Source organism: Pithys albifrons, chromosome 7, assembly GCF_047495875.1.
Source record: "Pithys albifrons albifrons isolate INPA30051 chromosome 7, PitAlb_v1, whole genome shotgun sequence".
In the NCBI taxonomy this organism is placed as follows: domain Eukaryota; kingdom Metazoa; phylum Chordata; class Aves; order Passeriformes; family Thamnophilidae; genus Pithys; species Pithys albifrons.
The window spans coordinates 36,393,992-36,417,986 of record NC_092464.1 but is presented as its reverse complement, the minus strand read 5'-3'; the positions used below and the strand labels follow the sequence as shown (position 1 = coordinate 36,417,986).

Below are 23,995 nucleotides of genomic sequence, written 5' to 3'. Positions count from 1 at the left end.
AATGAAAGAGATATCTAAGCACTGCAAGAGTGAAGAATTGGGTCCTTTCAGATTACTTTATTTGATTTGTAGACCAGTGTTAAAATTTTTGGAACTCACTTCCATTTTTCATGCTGGCAACTCTGAATCATCGCTCTCTGCTGTTTCAACTTCAAAACAGGAAAAAGTGAATACAGTAATCAGCTACAGAGCCTTATAAAAATATTCCAGTATTATACAAAGTAGCTGAAAAAAAGGTTGACTCATACAGCATCTTTCACCATGCCTGCATGGGCAAGCTTGTGAAATTGTGTGGGGCACCACACTAGCATTCTTTGCAGGACCAATGCAAGAATGTGAATAAAAGGTAAATGAAAAAAGGACCTGGACAAAGGGGAAATATTGCAACGCTGCACTTAAATCCCAGTCCTACTGACCTGTGTAGAAGACTACCATCAACAGCAGAAGGGCCACAGATTTACCAGTAGAGCTTTGGTCCCACTAGAGATTGATTCCCAGCTCTGCTTTGAAGACTTTTGCTATTTTGGTGGCATCAGTAGGCTCAGAGGCACCACTCAGTAACTGCTGCTGGGGGAATTCCTAAAGAACAGAGTTGTCTTCTATTGCTGGCTGGTGTGTTCAGAGGGTAGAAGGCATGGTCCTGGGCTCTGTGAGTAAATACCCAATGGCTGCTTTGTGTAACGCCAAGCAAAACCAATGAGGAAGGGAGTGTAGGCAGGAAGAACACAGATGAAGTTTAGAGACAAGCTCCTTTTGCAAACAGGCACTCTTCCTCCTTTTTCTCATGTTAAAAAAAAAGAATTAACTGTTAGCATCTACATGGGTAATCTGTGTGTACTTCTCCTTTACCATTTAGCTTTTTTTTTTTTAATTAAGCAGTATGTTGACTTAGGTCTCCATACATATCCATACTCACTCACTGATTACTGGACCCAGACAAAAGCAAAAAAGGCATTCTCATAAATAGTCACCTGTATTTTGGCTCCATCTTCCATAGTTAAAAACTATGTAAACAGTTCAACTGTATTACAGTTGTTTTAAGAAAATAAAAGCCCCAAAAAAGTGTAAAGTTAAACTGTGATTAAGTTTATTTGGAATACCTCACTGGATATTGGGTGCCTCTTTCTATATAATCTAAAGTAAACCTTGTGAAAAGAACGTACTGATAATATGGATGCAAAGAGTGCTTTAAGAAAATAAAACTGAGAAAAAAATACTACTACATTTGGGGTTGAAATTATCATCATTGGCTTAACGACAGAGCCAGATACTTTGCTTGCAGGTGTTTACTCTGATCTCTTTTACTTGCAACATGTAAATTCCCTGAAGGATTTTTGGTTTCACATCACCTTTCAGAGTATCTGCTTGACTCAGCTTATTTTAAGACTTTACGGTACACAGAGATTTGGACTGAGCATAAATAATGCATGAAAAGTGACCTCCATTTTAAGGAATCAGCACTACACTCACATTCTAACATTTTTAGACAGTCACTTAACTAAATGCATGTATTTTAACTTTTTTTAAAGAGATACTATGTATCAATATAACTCAAAAAAAGTATTATCATCTTTTCTAACAAGATAGAACAGGATCAGAGTAAGCAGTTACATATACTGTAGTTGAACATGCAAAAAATCTCAGCCCTAGTGCCTGCGATACTCATTTTTCACTTCCTATTTTTTGCCTTAAAACCAAGAAAAAAATAGCAAACTGCGTTGAATGCTTTCAATGTTTCCTCACCACTTTTCAGGTTGTAATGTGCTAAACAGAAATATGTAAATGCTAAGAATACCTCGGGCATTGGTTTTGATAACCTGGTTGGAGAGAGACTCTTCAGAAACGGTTCATATGTGATACAAATTATGTCATTCTGTAAATGCCTAGTGGTAGGGCTAGACTGGAAATGGAGTCTTACTTTTAGGCTTCTATGAAGCATAATGCTAATTATGATGACATTTTTCCACAGTCTGCTTCTTTCAATTAGGACTAAAAGTCAGAACTAAAAATCCAACAGCCAAGGCTTTGGGTTTTCTGATAAAGCGAAACTGACACGTATTTATGTCATGGATGAATCCTGATGTAACACAGTTATTTTTCTGTAGATAAATCAGATTTAGATGTGATAGATTTGGCCCTGGAAGACTTAATTTCACACCGGCTCAGAAAACAGTTAGCAACCATGAATTTCATGTTGCTTCCCATCTCTTCAGGTTTAATCAGAAAACTTCCAGCTGCCAACACGGAGAAGAACTGCCTAAAAAGCAACACTTGCAGGTATTTACCACAGGTCAAACATTTCATTCTGTACAACACAGAACAGAACTCACTCCTGGCAAGATCGTAATACTAAGGCACACAATCTGTAACTAGACACTGAAAGAGCTTAGCACCTTCTAAAACTGTTCCTAACCCATACAGTTTGACATTTGAAGTGCAGGTTCAAGTTGTGACATTTACTATGCAAACTGTTTTCATTCTGTCCTATCCCTGCTAAATTTTATAATGACTAGAAAATTAAGTCTCTAATAATCCAGGTGAAGTGCAAGTATACCAATGTTCTTGTTCAGAGCTCTACTGACTTTTACAGAATGTTATACATATGTAGGTCTTCATCACAGTCTCAATGTAGAACATCTTGAACTGGTTAAAAAAGAAAGAAATCCATGTAGAATGCATGTCTTGAAGACCTTTAATTAAAACAATGCTTTTCAATAGACATCACCATCTTCCCCATTTCCCCGCAACTAAACAAAAACTGCATTTTCATCTCTGTGAGATTTTGCTTGTTTTTCTTCAAATTTATTAGCTTCTGTAATTATATAGTCCATTTTATTGTTAAATCAGAAACAGTAAGAGAACACTGTAGGTTGGAATAATCATTTTACAATGAGCCTATCAGCTACAATACCTTTATCTAATATTGTCAGAAAACCAAAACAGAACCAGAACAGCAATTGGTTTGTTTTTTTTGACAAACCTGCTTATAGAGATATCACCTATTCTGTAAGGAAGAAAATACTCAAAAAATAAAAAAGTTAAAATTTAGTTAAAAGCTTTACTTGTTTGGGAGCAATCTCATAAAACTCTTTTTAATATGAGCACTTCACTTCACAAAATGAAAAACTATTTACATCATTTTACTTGCAATTTGGTCACATTATCTACACACATTTGCAGAAGATCTTAGGCAAAATAGGTATGTATCTTCTTCTGACACAGGCTATCAGATTGATTGCACATTTTCCTTTTACATAATGGCTCTCCAATAGTGCACTGAAGTCAGTGATCACTGTCTAATTACATTCTCATTTTAATTTATGGCTCAACATTAAATCAATACCACCTCAAACCCAAACATCTGAGCAGCTGAATTACAATAGTGTGAAAAGTGGATTCCACTTTTTTGGACCTGATTTTCAAAAGAATAATACCTCTCACTAGCACAATTAACAAATTGTGCAAAGCAATAAACTACCTGTGCATCAAATCAGTTTGAAAATCAAGGCATCTTGTCAAATTCTGTCAACGTATTTCCTGCTAATTACATCTCATTTAAAAATGTTCATTTCCCAATGGCACTACAATGAACTTTTCAGCACGCAAATACTGAATTACAGTATCTTTTACATATATATGTTATATTTAGGCCAATAATGTAATTTCCATGTTACACAATATCATTGCCTTCACAAGCAGAGTTGCTACATACATTCACAGTTTCAGTAGATTGTAATTAGCTTCTCCAGTTGTGCTTTAAAAAATCCAAATATTTTCCAACAGTAAGTGCAAAGCAAATGTCCTATGCAGCTACAATTGGTCACAGAGTTATAAACTCCAAAATTACGAGAAGAGCCTTCTCTCATTCTCCATTTTCATCACCTGCTTTTTCAGGTATTACCTCCAGACTTCGCCGAGGCTTTGAGATTTCTGCATTTTCAGTGCCTGGCTTATTTAGTCCACACGAGAGAGTGGCATAATGGATTTGTTTCAGATTCTCCAATGCTTCATTTTTAGCATATTTGAGAAGATCAGCTTGTCCCTGTAAGAAACAAAATGGAGTTGGAATACACAATTGATAATAAGATTCTCTTCTTTTTGACCCTTCTGTTTTGTATAGTTGCCCCGCTCAAAAGAAAGAAAAAACAAAATACCCCAAAACCAAACCAAAAAACAAAACCCAAACAAAAATCCCAAAGCACCAAACCCAACTAAAAAAATAAGGAAAAAAACACAAAATAAACAAAAATCCCTAGAAATTAGATTATTTGAGGGGTAATTTCTGCCTAACAGTTTTCTAGTAAGCAATCTGTGCTGTACTATTAATCCATTGGGACTATAAATGTTTCCACATAAAGAAAATTGTAGAGGCTGATTTCAATACTTCAGGGAGACATTTAAAGCTTTTCTGTTTTTTTTGTTCTTAAGAGCTTTTTTTTTCCTAGCAATGTGATTCAGGCAATAGTAGGTTAGTAAAGGACCAATGCCTGTCAATGTATGAAATATGAAAATACAGGTTGGCAAGCAACACATAAAAAATGACAGGGATGACAAAGACTTCACAGGGTTGTCTGCAGTCTGCTATCACTGTCCCTCTTTAGAATCATAGAATCATTTACGTTGGAAATGACCTTTAAGATCATCGAGTCCAACCATTAACCTAACACTGTCAAGTCCACCACTAAACCACATACTTAAGTGCCACATCACTCTTCCTCTTCATAGCACTTCAGCTGTAAGTAAAGCTCTAAGAGAAATTGTCTCCCAGGCTTAGGTGATTTGCCTCTGTTCTACAGAACTTCATCTCTTCGTATCAGTTAAAGCCCTCAAACAGCCACAGCTCTCACTAGCAGCCTATGAACGGCCTTCCCTGCAGCTGGAATCTGCCTACTCTGCCCACATGCAGGGAACGAGCAAGGCTGTAGAACGTGGTGAGCATGTCTGTCTTACTGCAGGGCACAGCAAAGTTCAAAAATGTGCAGAAAGTCTGTGTGGGTCAAAGTGATCATGCAGTGCCTGTGCTCCCAAAGGAGAAGTGCTCCACAGATTACAGAAAAGTCACCAAAGTTTCAGAAATATCTGAAGGGGAGAAACACACACATACAAAGTCTGGTACTGTAGTTCCTTGAGACCGTCAATACCTCCAATGTCCAACAGGCTATGAACACTGACTGCACCTTCTCCTGTAACTGGGATACTCTTGCCTGTCTGTCTTGTGTAAATTCTGGCTCCTGACAGACACTTCTCTTGAAGAGATGCTAATATTTCTTCTACAGACATGTTGGTCCTCCTCCTCTGCCAAGTAAGTTTGAAATTCAACTTTACATCTTGATTTTAAAAATAAGGATGGGAGGCAGAACAGCAGTCAGATGAAAACATGGTGAACTCATGGTGTGATACTTCTGACGCTCTTTAGCAACTCAGAACATAAATACTATCCTATGAAGTAAGCAGAATTACGCATCTGCAGCACACAAATTGAAAACAAATTCTATTTTCTTCAAAGAAATAATGCCTCCCTCCCCTTACCCAAGACTATAATAGTCAAAGTCTTCTTTTCTGATCACTAGAGAGAAAAAAATAAATCTAGAAGTTCACCAATCCCAGCACAAGCTTCAGTAATATTTTATTCTAAAGGAAACCAAGACCAAACTGACAAACAACTAAAAGTTAATTTAAAACGCTCCAGCACTTTAAATGAGTCATATCTGGAGTGCATCTGTTTCTAGCCCAAGTTCCATTTTACATGGATTAGTAAAATATAGTTCTGGAACTTTAATCAAGTTGTTTATTATAGGCAGAGCTGCTAGCAAACAGTCTATTAATAAAGTTGTTGAAAACTTCCCAATTAAAACCCCCCTGTTTTCAGTTACTTATATGCTTGCCAAACTTTAACTACTTAAGCTGGTACTTTCTATGCAGGATTCGTGCCATTGGCAAATTTTATTATTATTTCTGTTTAGTATTAATTTTTGACCTCATCCATATGGTTCATTCAGTTCTGAGAATAAAGACAGGAGAATGCCATCAGAACTTTGTTAACAATCTTCTATACTTCCTTCCCTACTCTCACTTGGGGTAGGGACTTGTAATTCAAATTACTTCAGGGCCCCAGAGTAGTGGATCCAAGTTATGAGCTTTTAATAAACAAAAATCACATTTTGAATGTGGTTAGTATAATCACTCAGGATTTCATTCTTGATCGTCCTTCATCTCTTGACAGCTCCAGCAATGTGGCAAGACAATACATATTTCCTTCCCACAGAATAATGAATGTGCATTAGGAAAAAAGTTGTTTTTTCCAGGATGGCTTCTCCAAGCCACCAACACTCAATTGCGAGTGCAGGCAGTCCAAAAGCCAGACCAGAGGAGCGGAAGGAAGAGCCTGAGACAGACACTCTGGACATGAGGTGGATGGAGAAAAGGAGGGGGCAAGAGCAGTCTCTGGGACTGACCTGGCAAGAAGTCTAGGACTGCAGAAAGGGCAGTTGCACTGCACTACACAAAGCAGATACTAGACCTTACTGAAAGAGGAGACTATGAAGCACAAACACAGTGCAACAACATTGAATTTGGATCTGACAGGTGAGTAGAGAAAGACTGAGGAAACATTTGGGATTAGAATACAGAAAGAAAACAGATTGACAAAATCCATCATGTTGAAAGAAGCCTAAAAATTATAGACAAGTAGAAGGACTAAAAACTCAAAAAGAGTGAGAGAGCTTGGTAATGAGAATAAAAGCTGATGAGGAAGAAAAACAAAAACACATAACAGGGAGGAGACTGCAGAATATAATTAGGTAAGGTGATGAGAAAATGAAAAGTAACACTCATTGGGAAAGATTTCTAGAGGTGGTGAGGAGGAGGCAATATGAATCAAAAAGCAACAGGAAAAGCTGCCAGAAGGGAAAATTAGGGTCAAGTGGGAACAGAGTAGTTGATAGAGGCAAGTGGGAAGGAGGAAGTGAAGGGTTATCAGGAGTGGTAGGATTTTCAGCAGGGAACTATGAATGTCGATAATACTGACCAGGGAATGTGAACTTGGCAGACAAAAGAGAATCTGGGATAAAGGGCTCAATTACTGCAGACAAGAGGTGTTCAGATTAAACACACCTAGCCAAGTAATATCATGTTTAGACAGGTGTTCATGAAACCAATGGTGTTGTTATGACCTGCTGGTTTGTCTTGATCTCAAGACAAAACAAGAGCCAAGGACTGCTACGAAATATGCCACAAGCTCAACTGAGAGAGGTCTGTGTAATTGATGTGAAGTGCCTAGCTCTGTTGATATGTATTGAATGACTCTTGCCCAAGAGCTGTTAAGATTCAGTTTCAATTCTTTATATTCTATGCATCCTGATTTTCACAGTAGGTGCCACTGACTCAAAGGTAAGGAGACAGCAAAGTTGACTACAAACTGGAACACAGCAATCTTGCAGACCTATGGACTACTCAGAGGTCCTTCACCTTCTTACTAGTCCCAAATGACTGGAGCGACTTGCTATGATAAAATGCATACTGTAAAATCAATAAAAGAAACCACTCAACAGCTCAAACTTTAGGCAAGCAGGTTCATTTTAAGGGAGTACCAAAAACCCACATTCAAAGAAACAAAGCTGCTTTGCGCAGAGAACTCAGTGCTGGAATCTGGAGCATGGCAGAACCAAACCCATATGCTTCCCGCTGTGTGGTAGGGCTATCTTCGTCAGGCTTTCATCTCAGATTAAATCAAAATGTAAATGAATTTAGTCCTTAGTGTTGTCTGGCAAACATACCACAAAACTTGAATTTACTCCAAGCACTGTGGTTAACAGTCAGTTTGTGGTAGTTCCCAACTGGAAGAGGGGCTGATCTAGGCATTGCACATCACAAGTGCAGAGCACTGTGAGAGCACTCTCCTCACCACAGCAAATGACAATCACTGCTCCCTGTCCTTCACTGTGGCTAAAAGTCACTAACAGAACTGAGCACTACATAACTTGAATACCATCTATTTCATGTATTGATGTTTACAAGCTTCAAAAGAAGACTCAAGCAGCAAATTGCATGAAAAATACCTTAAAGAATATCAAAGAATACAACTGATATCAGTCAAAAGCTTTTAGCTTTTAATAAGTAACAGCAATAAAATATATGGATTAATGGGGAAGTCCAATTCATACCACTCTGTCCCAACGTTCCTGTGTCAACTAGTCTGGTTTGATTTTTTTAAAATCATCATGAAAAACATTCCTTTTGTTTTAAAGCTTTTGGCTAAGAAGCAGTGTTCTTATATCATAGCTCCTTACAGGTAACTAAAAACAAAACCAAAATGCATCCTATCTGTTCTCATACCTATGAAATGAGGCACAATTTGAGTCAATTGGATATAGGATCGACTGGAATGTCTCAGCACAGCTATCTTTATAAGCTGTTTTGTATTCATTCATGATTTTTGGTGAACAGGTCCTTCACTAGGTGTATGAGCATGAAGGTAAAACTGTAGAGATGACATTTGATATAACTGCATGAGCACCCTTTTTGGCCCAAAATCTCAAGCAACTCTGATTAATGACTGGGCTTTAGCTCAGGCTCTGGAACCCAAAGTCTTACCAGGAAATGCAAGAAGCCCATAACCCTTTCCCCAAGTATTTCTCTGAGCAGTGGGTTACATACAATGGGACATTGCTTGGAGCAGGCTAGTCTAGTGCAAGGTGTCCCTGCCCAGGGCAGGGAGGTTGGAACTAGACAGATGATCTTTAAGGTCCCTTCCAACTCAAACCATTCTATGATTCTATGTTTCTATGACATACTACAGAGTTCCATGGCCAGCTGACATACTCTGAGTGCAGTTTTGGAATCAGGACATAAAGTCCTTCCCAATATGGGTTTAGTTAGGAGCTCAAATCCCATCAGTCCAGCAACTTCAACAGACTCGTAGCTTCAGGTATTTAAATGGAACTGGGATGTGGGAGGTCTTCCAAGGACCTCTAGTAAGAGGCAGCAGCTATCAGCAGTTTTATGAATGTTCCATGGCTGCCTGAATCCACTTGGAGATTTTGTTGAAAAAATTCACGATTTTAAGTAGGTAAGAAGCTGCAGTCCTATAAATGCCTTGAATGTTCCATTTATAAATACATTTTTTAAAATACTGTAGGTGCAGAACTAATGTTATTACAGAGATAACAGATGCCACGAACTGCATGCCTTGGGATTTCTTTCAAGAGAAAGTAATTCATGTTGTCTAATGTGATCTGTCTAAAAACTCATAGTCAAAAAGGAACATCTAACAAATGCTGATGTTGGGAGTCGCATCTTCATTCTGAGTACTTCCATTGAACTCTCTCTTTGTGTTAGAACAGCACTTTGTTGCAAAGACTAATTTATAGATGCTGTTATGTTCTTCCTATCGGCATCTCAAATTCTGAGCCTATAGAGGATTTTTCCTCGAAGCTGCTATGCCATGCAAGTCCATACATTTTTACAATAGGTTGGTTGTAGGACTCTGCTGCAAGAGCAGTTGCAGTGATTGTCTTTTTCTAACTGTATACTGTCTGGCAGAAAATGTAATTCCCTATGCTTAGAAAACGTGAATGTTATCAGTCTGAGTAATAATAATAAATAAATTACTAGCAAATGATCTTGAAAACTGCATATTTGAAAGAGATCCATATTCTAACAGTGTACAATCTCCAAATCTCTCAGGCAACAAAGTTCAGTAAAGCAGACTAAATTTACTCTAAGTGATGTTTCAAACTTAAACAAATGTCTCTAATGTACATATATGGGGTAAATAAGAATGAGCATGTCTGCATATGCACATACACAAATTGGATGGAGATATTTCAGCTGAATTCAAACATACTATACTAATAATAAATTTGGCCACATGATTTCAAATTGAGACATTAAATCCTTTAAAACGGTAAGTCTAACGCATATGCGTGCAAACACACTTACAGATATTTAATAGCTATGTCAGATGTTCTCAACAGAGATGTCCCCTAGAATTAAGCTGTCAATTTATTATTTTATCAAACTTTCCATTGCATCAACCGTAGTCAAAATGTCCCAATTGAAAGAAAATGATCAATAAGTATCTTGAGGGTAAACCGCAGCTTAATCTGTTTGGAAAATACATTAGCTACACCAAATGAACATTCCACGACTCCTCTGTGAGGGAGCTGAGCATGGCGCTCACACAGAACTACTTAGTACTGCTGCTCAGAGCCTCACAGCAATTCCTAAATCATGACCAAGAGTCCACACAAAATACTTTTCCTAATTACAAGAAGAATAAAAAGTTAAATCCATCTAAGCACTTCACTGCCTTCACTGTGTTGGTTGGCTTTGCTTGTTGGACAGCAAAATCTGAAGCCACTGAATAGGAAGGCTTTTATTTTTGTGCTATTTGAGAAGGAAGTTAATTTGAACTAGGCAGGGAATCGAACAGATAAAAGAAATTCTTCTTAAAGTGGCTTGGATTGTCAGTGTCCTGCTCAATTTCTACTTAAAAAATGTGGGCATTCACTTTCTATCCCTTTTCTCTCAGAGGTTTTAGAGAACTGGAAACATGGAAATAATAAAACATAGTTAGATCAAAATTATGATTGCAGGTCTTTTTCTCCAGACAGGAATAGTGTCTTAGAAATTAATCAACTTCTACTTAATTATGAGACAGAAAAAGAAGTTATGTTTACAGTCCATAGTAAAGAATTTGGAGTGAAATACCTCAATGTATCGCTTCAGATAAATCACAACCTCTAACTTACCATACATCTAAATGTGAGTAACAGCACTTAGCAGATGTCCATCTGAACTGTAATACCTGTAAATAACTTTTAAGATCTAACAACATACCAGAACTTTCTGTAACACCTCCTGTTAAGTTTCAACAAGAGGCTGATTAAACATTTCACCATTTTTTTTAACAAAATATTCACTATGGGACAGATTGATATTTTCTCAACAATCTCTTCAAAAGGAAGGCCTTCTAAATTCGTAATTATGTTAATCCTAAGGACATGCACAAAAGCCCTTTAGTGCTCTGAAAAGCCAGATCTACCATATGGCTTCTTCAGTTCCTGGCTAACACAGAAATCATAACTTCACATTTCAGTCGCTCCCCAACTGCAAACCTCCCCTCCACCATCCTGTATGTTTTGAATAGAAAACAGAGATGAAGCAAAGGTACTGCTGTTTCAGGCAGTATTAAAACAGATTTGCCTATCCAAGCTGGTATCTGACACTTTTGACAGAAAAGAAGAAATAAGACTTTCTTCTTTCGACATTAGCCCAAACCAACTGAACTGACTCCTCTCTATCCCCTCGGAAGCACAGGACTGGTATGTGACACACCCCATACACTGTCTTCAGGAAACTCTGTTCTAATAAAGGAAACATGCCAGTCTGGTCCTTTACCTATAAGCAGAATCTGCATTCAATTTTTTACGATGTATTAGCTGTACATGCTGTAGCAAATTTCTCCCCTTTTTGATTTTCCTTGGCATTGGACTTGTGCAGTATAACGAAAGGAGGATGAAGCACCAAGCAACATCGTGAAAAGCTTCACAGTTAAAACCAACATGAAAAGCTGGATAAATACATGCTTTTCTGTAGTAGTTCACTGTACCAAGAGGTAATAGGAAATTGTATTTTCAAGAACCACCAAAAATAAGAAATATGTGGAAGAAAAGAATTTTCTTTATAATTAAAACAGACTTTATCGTTTAATGTAGTGATGAAATATTTGATTGAGTGGGAGAGAAGAACTCATTAGTGGATGTAAACACAAAGCTTGAATAATTTGGGCTTGAAGAATAGTGTCAACAGAATAAATTAAGGGAGGCAGTTTAGCTATCTCTATAAATTTTGTTACACTGCTCAAATGAAAGACCAGCAATAGCAAACCTGAACTGTACCACATTCCATTTTCCTGAGGGTCTCTGACTGAAAGCTTTTTTATACTTCATCACTTACTCTTTTGTCAAAATGTAAACAAATGCATTCAATAAAATGTAAGGAGTCTCCAGTTCTTACACACTCAGCTTGGATTATGAATATAATTTGCTTCTACCATTAATCACCATTCATCACTGACTGCAGTAGTAACAGCTTCCTTTTTGTTTTTCAGTAACTGCATTAACCTTAACACCCTTACTCCCTTTCAAATTACAAAACAGGCTTCCTTTCAGCCTGAGTCACTTTGCAGAAATCAATACTCATTGTTTCACCCAGGTATTCAAGATTAGCAAGGATCCTGTTAATATTAAAAGACTGCAAGACGAAAATGTCAGCCAAACTAAATGAAATAAGCTTCCACAACAATAAAAGAGAAGAAAAATTCACCTTGACAGTTTGCTGTGTTTCAAGTTATATAAACTAAACTGACTATGGTTATAGAAGTGAATAAATCCATTTGAATTGTGACACAGAATAATGACCAGTAACAATATTAAAATGTCGGTTTTGAACAGAAAAATACAGTAACTGACCAAAGGAAGACACATTACCTTTAAAATTGTAATGTTCCATGTAAAACTTTCTACTGATTTTTGCAGTTTTCTTTCTTTTAAGCCTTCTCTTGCTCCTATATTCTGCAGGTTTTCATGAAATTCCATTGCTGTAAAGAATAAAAGAGGAAAGAATACAGTATCTATTTTAATACATTTTTGTGATCACAGAGATAGCAATTTGAAACTAATATGGTAAAAAGACAGTGCAAAAGCTTCAGAAATTTTATTCTTCAAGCACATATCTATCTGATATAGTAATATGCAATATTATGTAACATGCCAATAGACACAAACATCTGTAAGCCAAAATTCACTGAATGACCTAATGGGTCATTGCTATTAAAAGATGGAGCCCAGCAAGCATTTCCTATGCAAAAATAATCTCTAAGCGCAACTGAGTTTGTTGCACCATATGTAAAAACCTTTATGTGAGTTACTATAGGATGGAAACAGTAATTTCATTAACTATTCTATCCCAACAAATGTATATTGTGCCTGCCTTTCTCCTTTATGCACTAAGCTTACATCACAGCTGTCCAGCTAACATCTTATGTGCTGGGACCATCCCAGAAAATAACCACCTCACCTTACCCCTGAGGAAAAGGAGTAACTGTGAAGGAGGAATGCCAAGTGAACTGCCAAGGACATTTTGCCACACTGTGCAAACTACTGTGCCCATAAAACCTGCATCTGATAAACCACAAATCAGAAATTTTTGACAAAATTCAGATTAGCTTGACCTAACATTGAGCAAACCAACCAAAGCTTTAATTTTTACCCAGCACACTGCACAGATAGAAAAATAATGATTTGATTTTCATGCTGTTGTTACAAGTCATGTAAAAATGAACTTTAAACAGTTTCCTTCATACAGAGGAAGTAAAATGTCCTTCCATGGGGACACAGCAACCCAACATGGATTACAGCAACTTTCCTTTTAAAGTCATACTTTTAACTGTGCACTCAGGATCTCCATCTGTAATAACCTAAGGGGTATTTCAATGTCAAAAGTTGGCAAGTGGTTTGGACTCACATCTATGAATGAAAAACCAAATTACAGTTAAAGTACAAATTATAATTTTAACTATGTTGGTTGAGATCTTCTACTTGCTCAGTGAGTGTATGTACTTCAAAACTGGCTGGCAAGAGAAGACCAAACTTTAAGGATACCAAGTATTTCCTCTTCATGATCTCTCTACCCTACACACGTCTCTCATTAAAAGTAAGAGATATGAATGTTTTCACTGTACATTCCCTTTCCTTACTCCCACATATATATACACACACATTTTAAAAAATATTCATAGATTCATTTCAAGGCAAGATTGTTCTTTTTAACTTTTCTTACTATTTTGAATTTTGCTACAAGGAAAATAAATGACAAATATTTTCCCCGAATTAAACTACTGTATATTTTCAGTCACTTCTTAGAGATGACTCTGCCTCTAAAGGCTCAAATAAAGTTAATATTATATTTCCCCCAAACAGATTTCTCAACAAGTGAAAAATTAAAGTTCATTAATCCATTACTGTTTTCAAGTACCTGGTTTCTGTTCACATCAACCAAAAAAATAAACGCCCAATATGATCATGGAAAGATTATGTACAGATCTATATTTACAACATTTCATTTCTAGAGCCATTATGACAATAGAGGTTGCCTGATTTGTACGCGAATTCTATGACAAAGTCATAAAATTCTGGAGTTCTGTACCTCATTTCCATCTATATAATTACTGCTGTTTAAGTCAATGGACACTAGTGATGGATAATAACCTTGAACTAAAGTCACTCAGAGAGGTATTAAGAATAATGCTGAGGGACTTCACGATCAATGTGAAATTGGTGCTTTGCAGATTTCAGATTATTCTCATGTATACGAGGTCCCTGGTATCACAGACATGACCACGTGTTCTGCCAGCCAGAAGAGCTCCTTTTTGTTCACCACCAACCCTTCCATGGTGATGCTCTTCCTTCTTTAGACTCATGCTATCATACATTTCTGTTCTGCCAAAGCCATTCCACTCCAGCTAAGTATACTTGGCAGTTAGCAGGAACATCTCATCACCCTTCTTCAGAAAATGAAACAAAGCCAGATCATTCCCCCAGGGCACACACTTGTAACCCCTCAGCAAACAGGTGCCTCCAGCTTAAACAGCACTAATCACCTCCCTATCCCTCAGCATCTCTTTCAGACTGGTCAACTCCTCCTCATCATGCTACACTAAACCTGTCATACTCTAAGCCTAAACATACAAGTAGGGACAAGTAGAAAGGCATTTTATTTCTATTGTAAACTCTTGCCTGATAGACTGCATTAACTATGCCGAAGTAGTAGCACAAGTGTTAAATTCCAAAATTAAACTGCCATCTTGCAAGATAGCAGGAAGTGGAAAAAAGAGGGAAAACCTTCTCATTTGCAGCCAAATTAATAAACTAAATTATATGCCCACATAAACTCATGTAAACATGTCTTTATGATATACTTGCAAGGAAAACAATGACTTTTTTTTATAAATGACCTTTCTTTTATAAATACACTGAATTTTCCATCTTCCTCCAAGTGAAAATTCAGCTCTTACTCTCATTAAGATATAGTGAACAAATTACTTATATGAGGCCTAATTATTTCTAGAATTATTAGTCCATTAGTAATTTCAAACTGCCTGAGAGCGCTTGAATGATAACAGGCATACTACTGACTTCATCTGTCATTCTTACTGTATTTCTGTATATACTGCCTGCTTCTTATAAAGCACAAGTTACTCATGTGTTCCATTTACAGTGGCAGATATTAAGAAAGATATTATTCACAACTTTCTAAGTGATCATGAAGATTATGAGTGTTCCATGCAGGTGGTATTTTCTGTTTAAATTTTTGCTATTGCATAAACATTTATGTATAATTAAATTATTATTGATTGTTATCTGGAGCCACAAAGCTCAATTCTAAAAAGCTCTTTTGATTGGTCAACTTTACTAAAATCTTTATTTACAAAGAATCACTGTGATTGGAAGGCACCTCTGGATATTGTCTAGTCCAATCCCCTTGCTCAAAAGCAGGATCAGATAGAACAGGTTGCCCAGGACTCTGTCAAGTTGGCTGTTGAATATCACCAAGATGGGGACTACACAACCTCTCTGGCAACTACACAAGAGCCTCACTGAGCCTTTTCTGCTCCACGCTGAACAGTCCCAGCCCTTCAAGCATTTTCTCACAGGAAAGATGCTCCAGTGCATTCAAGAACCATTGTTGTGGCTCTTGCTGGACTCTCAGCAGTATGTCTGCATCTCTCATGTACAGGAAGTCCAGATCTGTATGCAACACTGCAGATGTAACCTCATCAACACTGCCCAGAGGGGAAGCATCACCTCCTTCAGTCTTCTAGCCATGCACTTTCTTAGGTATGTTTGACTTATTCATCACAGCACCCACATCCTTTTCTCTGAAGCTGTTTTCCAGTCAGCCTGGGGTGGTTCCTCTCCAGGTACAGTACTTGGCACTTCTCTTTACTGAACCCTTCTTATGTGGTTCCTATGACCCACTTAAGCAAAGTCCTTCAGAGTAGCAGCTCAATCATTTGTTGTATCCACCCTCCATAGAGTTTGGTATCTTCTGTCAACTTGCTGAAGATGCATTTTGCCGCATCATCCAGGTAATAAAAGAAGATATTTCAACAGCGGTAGCTCTTAGTATCAACCTCAGGGCACATCACTAGTGACTGTCCTCCAGATGGACTTCATGGTCCTGATCTCCATGCTTTAAGCCTGGCTGCCCAGCTAGTTTTCAGCCTCTACACTTAGTTTGTTCCAGAAGACTTTACAAGAGATAATGTTGAAAGCCTCAGTAGTCAAAAAAAAAAAAAAAAAACCAAACAAACATCCACTGCTCTTCTCCACCAAGCCAGTCACATCATTGTAGAATGCTCTCAAGTTGTTCAGGTCTGACAGATTTACCCTTTGCAAATTCATGCTGACTCTTCCCAACCATCTTCTTGTTCTGCATGTGGTTGGAATTTACTCCAAGAGAATTTACTCCACCACTTTTCCTGGGATTGAAGTGAGCCATCTTCAACTGGTTTGGCTGTGGTAACTCTACTGCTTATGACAGTGTGATGAGGTTTCAGACATCACTATTTGATTACCCTCTGAGTTGGGGGTACTAAGAGCACTTTAGTTGGCATAAGCTGTATTAGTAAGTCTAGTCACCCCTACTCCACCATAAGTAAGGGCAAGCTGACAGAAGCCATACAATTTCCTAAGTGTTTGCATAATAAAAACTGATTCAAGGCTTCCACATTAAAAAGACCAGCTCTTCAGTGGCACATTGACCCAACTATTAAGTCACGTAAATACACTGTAATATATGTAACAAAACAGCAATTGCATGATTCAACAGCATTTCAAACTGAAAAAAGTACTGCCAACAAATTTTCCTAACCATAACTGGAGATTTCACAGCATATCTTTCTCCTCTGCAGTACACTTACAAAGCATCTTCTTAAACAGTACTTCCAAATAACAGTTTTCCCTTCAGTGCTGAATCTCTTTCTGGTTCCCCAGTGAACAGGCTAGTTTGAATTTCATTATTGTCTCAGCTTCACCCTCTCTCTCAGATCCTCTCTCCCACTCCTGGAATTCTTTAGATGGCTTTAACACTGTCCATCCCACTTGGGAATACCTTACCATTCAAGAGCTTCTGAAATTGTATGTACAATTCTTTTCTCCCATTTTCAATAACTTCAAGTCATTGTTTTGCTGATGCTTGAAATGCTGGAATAAAGAAGATGCATTTCTGTTGCTTCCCTGCATACTGTTGTAGTGCCAATACTGTACTTTCACTAAAAAAAACATTTAGGAATGCATCTCAAAACCAACATTGTAGATACTATTAAAAGTTACTCATCTACTACTGTATTTAGTCTGACAAAATAGTTTTTTATTTTCCTTAAAATGAAATGACTTCATAGGAAATTCACTATCCTTAATTACTTACTAGAAGTGACATCTGTTGAAAGTTGGTGGGCTATTCCTCCCATTACTGGGCTTTCACTATAGTTTCAAAGTACTATACTTAAGATATTGTTTAAAATGTGACATATATATGTCACATAAATTATTCTGCTATTTTTAAATTAGTTAAGAAACATATTTTAAAAAGGAAAGTGGCCTTAAGTCACTGAGCTGCATGTATTTATGTTTTCACTTTTTTGTTGTATCCTTGTGGGAACACTGACGATAATTACATTTTTATTAAAATCAAGATGTGAAAAAACCTGATATATGGCAAACTGGAGTGCATGTTTGTACTGTAGGAGTTCAGGCTGTTTGGAATGCTGAGATTCATTTGCTTTTGTAAGAGTTACTGTCACAAAGCCTTGGCACACAATCTCAGTTTAGAGGAAAAAAATTCACACCTTTTCTTTAACTGAGAATGGAGATACAAATTCTTCTTAAGCCAAATCTCTACTTGACATACTCATTTGTTTTCTTTGATGAAAGCTTTCTTGCCAAGAGCATGATTTACAACCTAGCTGAGACATGAACTAAACAGCAGGTGGACTCCTCCTGGTGTAGTTTTTTTTCTCTTAACGAAGAACTTTATCAGGGAAATAGTACAATGGTAAAACTTTGGCAATAAATGTATATACTGAGTAGGCCTGATACAAAATGAGTAGCAAACAAAATTTAACTATGACAGTATGAGATACACACTGGTAACACTCCAGGGAGGAAACACTTAAACTGCAGTCAAGCCAAATCTGTTTTATTTCAGTCCTGGTAGAGCACTTTGATTTAAAAGCAAATGAAATACTTTTCAAAAAAGAGTAATAAATAAGTAACAAAAATGAAATAAATGTTAAATATTTTTAAATGAAAGGAAAATACCATACAGCTCTTGATTAGGTTACCACATCTTGCAGGTCAATTACAATGTAGACACATCTCAAATACTTATAAAGATTCTGTGAATAATTTGAATACACAGATTTGGTTTTTTACAATAAAAAAATCCAAGTGCTTTGTACAGAAAAATATTTCTTCCTGTACTGTGTAAGTTAAATGGTAATATAGGAAAACAAAGAGTTCTAGAAAAGAATTTAAGCTCTAAGTAGTAATTTCCACATATAAATATTAATATTATATGTGAAGCAATTAAATACATCTAAACATAAATATTTAATTTGTTTATACAACTGCTACTCTTGACCCCATCTTTGAAAGCTAGGCCTTTAATTTCTTTAATATGTTTAAAATATTTTTAGTTTAGATTACATTTTTTAAATACTCAGGTATTTCAGCCTCACAACTTCCTTTTAAAGAAAAGTTTGTCAGAAAACGTGACTGGGAAAGGAGTGTGACTACCAGATCACATCACCAATAAATCAAATAAATCATGTTAGAGAAGCTACTGAAGTCACTATACTTAGAAATTATCACTATTTTGCTTACAGAACACTCTTCACACAAAGATTTAGAATGAACCGTAATCAATTACTTTGAGTACCTCTGTATCATCTAAGAATCACTACTGACTGCAAAAAAAATTCTTAACAGGAACAAGGATTAGATCTTGAAATACTTCCATTCACCTACTTTCGAAGTCACTAAAAATATTTTATGTCATAACTAGGGAATCAGAGTTTCTTTGTGGATTCTAGGTGTGTTGTGCTTCAGCTTCAAGAAGCTCAAGGTATGAATTATTTGCATTCAACATATTTAGATTAATACCTGATAAAAAACCATATTACCTTTATTAGTTGTTTGGTATTTTTTAATTATTTCAACTTCTTTGGCAATGCACACTAGCTCTGTAGCAAGTGGAAATGTTCCCCAGACACAGATATAGATGTACTGCCCCTACTTAGGTGCATGGTACCTTACTATTCTTTATAAGGGGCAAACTAAAATTGTATGCTTGAGATAAACTTATCCCAACATCCCAAATGACAATGGCATCACAACTTGTTGAACACCATCCTCTCTGCAAGGATGAAACTAGTAGTCTTTCAATCCAGACTCATATTCAACCACAGTAATTCACTTTTCAGTATAAGACACTTTCTTTAATGTTGGGAATCCACTTGGGACATAAAATAGTCACCAACTTCTTTATGAACCAGTCACAAGAGACTGAAAGTAGTTGCAGCACCAAGCTTATGCTGGCATGAAGATAAAAAGAGGACACCTGTAACATTTGGCCTTGATTTAATTACAACTTTCTTGCTTCCAAGAGTTAAGTAACCAGCTCTACCTTCCTCAAACACTTTCAAGACAATTCTATATAAGATTAACATCTCAAAACCAAAGTAAACAAAAATAACATCACCTGACAAAACACAGGAAACCCACACCAACACTACTTCTGTAGTTCCAAAACAGCACTTACACAAAATACTACACAGAAAACCAGACCTTCACATATTAAAACGGTTGTTCCAGAAAATTGACTTACAGGGTTCTACCTCCAATGTACAGAAAATTTTGTTCCACAAGGACATTCCTCCATGAAGACAGACTGTATTTCTAAATGTAGGTGAAGTTAAGCCACTACATGTATGAGAATGAACTGTCGATAAAGGGCAAAAATGCAGAGGTATAAGGGAGCAGATTTTTTTTCCACAGACTGCTGTTTCCATCATTTATTTATCAGCCTTGATCCTCAAGAGAGACCAATGAAATTTAATGGAAAAGTTTCTGATTTTATTGAATGCTAGAGAGCAGACTTAATCAAAGACATTATAATTTCTCCAGTGTTCAGATCTGGCTGAGCCCATGTTGTTTCACTGACAGTAGTAATGAATCTCTTTCACTTCAGAATCTAACTTCCTTCTTTACTTGCACCTTCTGCACCTGACAAATGTGGCACCCTTTTCTTTCAAATTGCTTCATTAACACAATTAATTTAAACCCAGAGCCATTTCCCCAACCTGTATTTAACTTGGTATCTGTTGTTGTTGTTTAAAATATAAAGAAGAGGACTCTTTATCTGAAAACCTGTTCAACTTTTCAGCCCTTGAGCTAATAAAGCATGCTACAAAATTTGTCTTTCAACCATGCTAATTATAACACTTTGCTACCTCTGCTTTTTCATAATTCCCATCTACGGATATGTTGGAACTGTTGGTTGGTCTCAGTCAGCACCTGTTGTACTAGTTATGTTGTCACACGCAGATACAGAAAGCCCATGGGGGAGTAAACAGACTGCTCATACTTCCCTCTCATTTTGGATTAGACTGTATTTAGGGTAACGGTGTAGCCTTTGAGCAGATATTGGTACACCAAATGTGTGCTGTATTTGTGCACTCTAGTATACTTCTCTACATCTTGAGAGATGTAATTAATCTTGTCTCCTTAATAATTTTGCAAGTAGAGGGCAACAGCTAGAAATACAACCTAATATAAAAGATTAATTTTGCAAATATTTCTGTACTGAGAATGGCTATCTAAAATTGAGAATTCTATTTTAGCTTCCTACAATGTTATTCTGATTTTGAGCACATAAACACATTTTCCAATAACTTTTTCTTACTGAGGTTGTTGCAAGTTGCATGTGCAATTCTAGATAGCCATCATTAATACAATCTGATCTTTTATTGGACTAGAATTACAAGTAGGGAGGGGAAAGGCAATGAAGGGGCAAACTCAAGAGAGTAATGCAAAAGTTAGTGTTAGTAAAGTATTTGTCCTATAGCAATGAGTGATATCAGTAAGAAGTACAAGACATGTCTCCTAGGAATCATCCATCCATGTGCAAAATACATCACATTCCTCCCCAGAAAATACCATCTAATGTTTTACAATGAGCTATGTGTGAGGAGCATTGTAGGAAAAATATGGTGTATGTCTGATGTGAATAACCATAGTGAAAAAGATTTGAGCATGAAGAAAAATGACTGATCACTTATTCACTAATACTTGACCAGTAAGTTGATCTAAGTGCAAGGCTTCATATCCCACTCTCCGCAGTAGAATGCATCTTCAAGAATATTCAAGGCACAGGAGAGGAACAGGGTTACAGAGCCAGGGAACATATGCAACAACAGTATAACCTGAGCTGTTGTGGAGCTGTGCCTGGAGAGGCTTAGTGGACTTGTTTGAGGAGGAAAGGCAAAAAGGAAAAAAAAATAGAAAAAATGGAGCAGACAGAACAAAGAGGAAATAAAAAAAAAAACAATGATGGACTGAATACAGAAAGAAAGTTAAGAGCCAAAAATAAAAGGATTATCTTGAACATGCCCTTTATTTCCTTAACTATCAGAGAGAGCTAGCTTATTGTGCCAAGAAATGTTGAAAATGATGATGTGACAAGTGTTGAGAAAGTTAAAACAATTTGATGACTGGCTTAGAAAAAATGGGAACATGGAGAAAACAAGAAGAGCAGGTATTTCAGAAGCATGCTGTCTGGCTGAGAGGGCCTCAAAGTGCTGTTTTAGTCACAGCAGATGATGTTGGAGTTTATCTGATGGTGGTAAACACTGTAGATGCCTTACTTTTGACAGTGAATCTACTGACACAGTCAAACAAATTAAATATTATCAGTTATGAAGGCAAACAATAACAGATAAGCAGTGTTCCTTCACTCCCTATTTACAGAACGATGGTTTATGTGCAGTGGCTTCTGATCAAAAGCCAAGACTTGCTGATGAGAGGCAGTATTTTAGTAGGCATAGATTAACAAGTTCTGCAGAATTTGTGTAAACTCCATAGTAGCCAGACCATAAACAATGCAGTTTATCTTTCAAGTCAGGGATAGCTGCAGAAATATAGGGAACCTAGTCATAGCCTTTCACTGTTTGAATATAAAAAATGAAAATAAATTGCATGCCTATACATCCAGGCAAAAGTGCTCCTCAATATTTAATTATATCAACTTCTTTTGCTGTGTTAAGAGATTATCTAATCTGTGATAACATAGAATATTACTTTTTTTTTACATGCTTTGTTTTGATGGATCTTGAGTCAAAACCCAATGTAGAATGCAAGTTAAAGGAACAAACAGTAAAATAAACAGCTCAACCGATCTGTACATGTTAATTTGCTGCAAAGCTTAAGCAGTAACAGTGGGAAAGTAAGAGTTACCACTATTTGAACAAAATTGATAGCATTCCTTTAGTTTTCAGCTACCAGAAGTATTTGCCATGTTTTCGTATGGCCATCATCCTAATATATTTCTGCATGCAAGTTCAGATGCAACTTTTTGCCAGCAGATATTGTGTATTGTGCTTATCTTCAACAGCATCCAGAATGGTTGAATATTTCCTTTCTTGAAACAGTATCCTGTTTCTGACACTGCTGAAGGACTGCTTTGGAGTACATGCTAGAAAATGTGCTCGTTTCATGTCTCTCACTAGTTACGTTATTAAAAAAAAGTCAGTCACTGTACAGATGGGATAAATAAGACAGTCCCTGCTCCAACAACTCAGAATCAAAGTATGAGGAAGAAAGAGAACAGATGGACAGAGCAGGGAGTACAGGGAAGCAATGAAAACTATTTTGGTTAAGGTGGTAGGAGGACATGTGTCAATCTAGCTGTGTTTGTGGGATAATTTTAAAAACAAATTCAAAGGAAGTAGCCTGGTGGATGTTTACAGTGAGTCCGTGGGACAACATGATAGAAAGCATGATGATGGCTGACAATCTATTAGGCAGTGGAAACTCTTGCCACCAAATGAACAGACAAGAGAAGCAAAAGCAGCTCAGTCCTGATGCACAGCGAGGAAAAAATACCAAAATTCATCTAGGGACAGACATCATCAAAACAACAGCCAGGAAAATTATGTGCAGAAAGCAAAACTATAATAGTCAAATACAGAAAATGGACAGAATAGCCAAGATCTCAGAAAATAAGATTCTGAACAAGAGTTCTGGCAACACAGATGACTAGGGATGGCTGTGCCTCTAAAACCATATGAAAAAAAAATGGTATGTTTTTTATGGGTTGAATTATCAGCACACAGTGCTGAAATGCACATTTATGTATCATATTAACAGTAAATTGACATTGCTAGACCTGTATACAATAACTTCATTTTCTGAATTAAAACAGAAACCTCAGAGACCAGTCCTTGCACGTATTGTCAAGGCACCCTTTGCCCCTCATTAATTTATCCTTACAGATGTTATAGAACGATTCAGGATTGGAAGAGACCTTAAAGATAATCCAGATCTAAACCCTCTGCCATAGGCAGGAATACCTTCCACTAGACCAGGTTGCTCAACGATCCTCCTGTACTGTTTCACAGTCATATGTACATTTCACTATGTTAAATAAATGTCACCAGCAAACTGTGTTTGCTCATTGTTTCCCTCCCATCATTTAATACTAGGGATTATCTTTAAATTCCCTTTAGCACCTAGATTCTACTTTCTTGCAGGAAGTTTAACTGGCTTAATAGCAACAAAATATATGGCACTGCAGTCATCTTCATGTTATGTGGGGTTTTTTTTGTAATTCTGTAAAGAAGTACAGTGGGAACCAAAGCATTACTATGTTCCCA

At 36.9% G+C, this 23,995-nt stretch overlaps 1 protein-coding gene across 3 annotated transcripts in view; it reads right to left on the bottom strand.

Annotated features, from left to right (window-relative positions):
* Positions 1-2,669: 2,669 nt before the first annotated feature.
* The window catches only part of PLCL2 (phospholipase C like 2), a 99,549-nt gene continuing 78,223 nt past the window's right edge, over positions 2,670-23,995 (bottom strand). For 2 of the 3 annotated variants that reach the window (XM_071561046.1, XM_071561047.1), the window contains exons 6-7: positions 12,492-12,601; positions 2,670-4,042 (exon numbers count right to left, since the gene is read on the bottom strand). In XM_071561046.1, coding sequence (XP_071417147.1) covers positions 3,863-4,042; positions 12,492-12,601 — 290 coding nt within the window. In that variant the 3' untranslated portion in view covers positions 2,670-3,862. Of the gene's footprint in view, positions 4,043-12,491; positions 12,602-23,995 lie in introns of those variants that run through there. The other variant, XR_011698320.1, reaches the window with a different exon arrangement.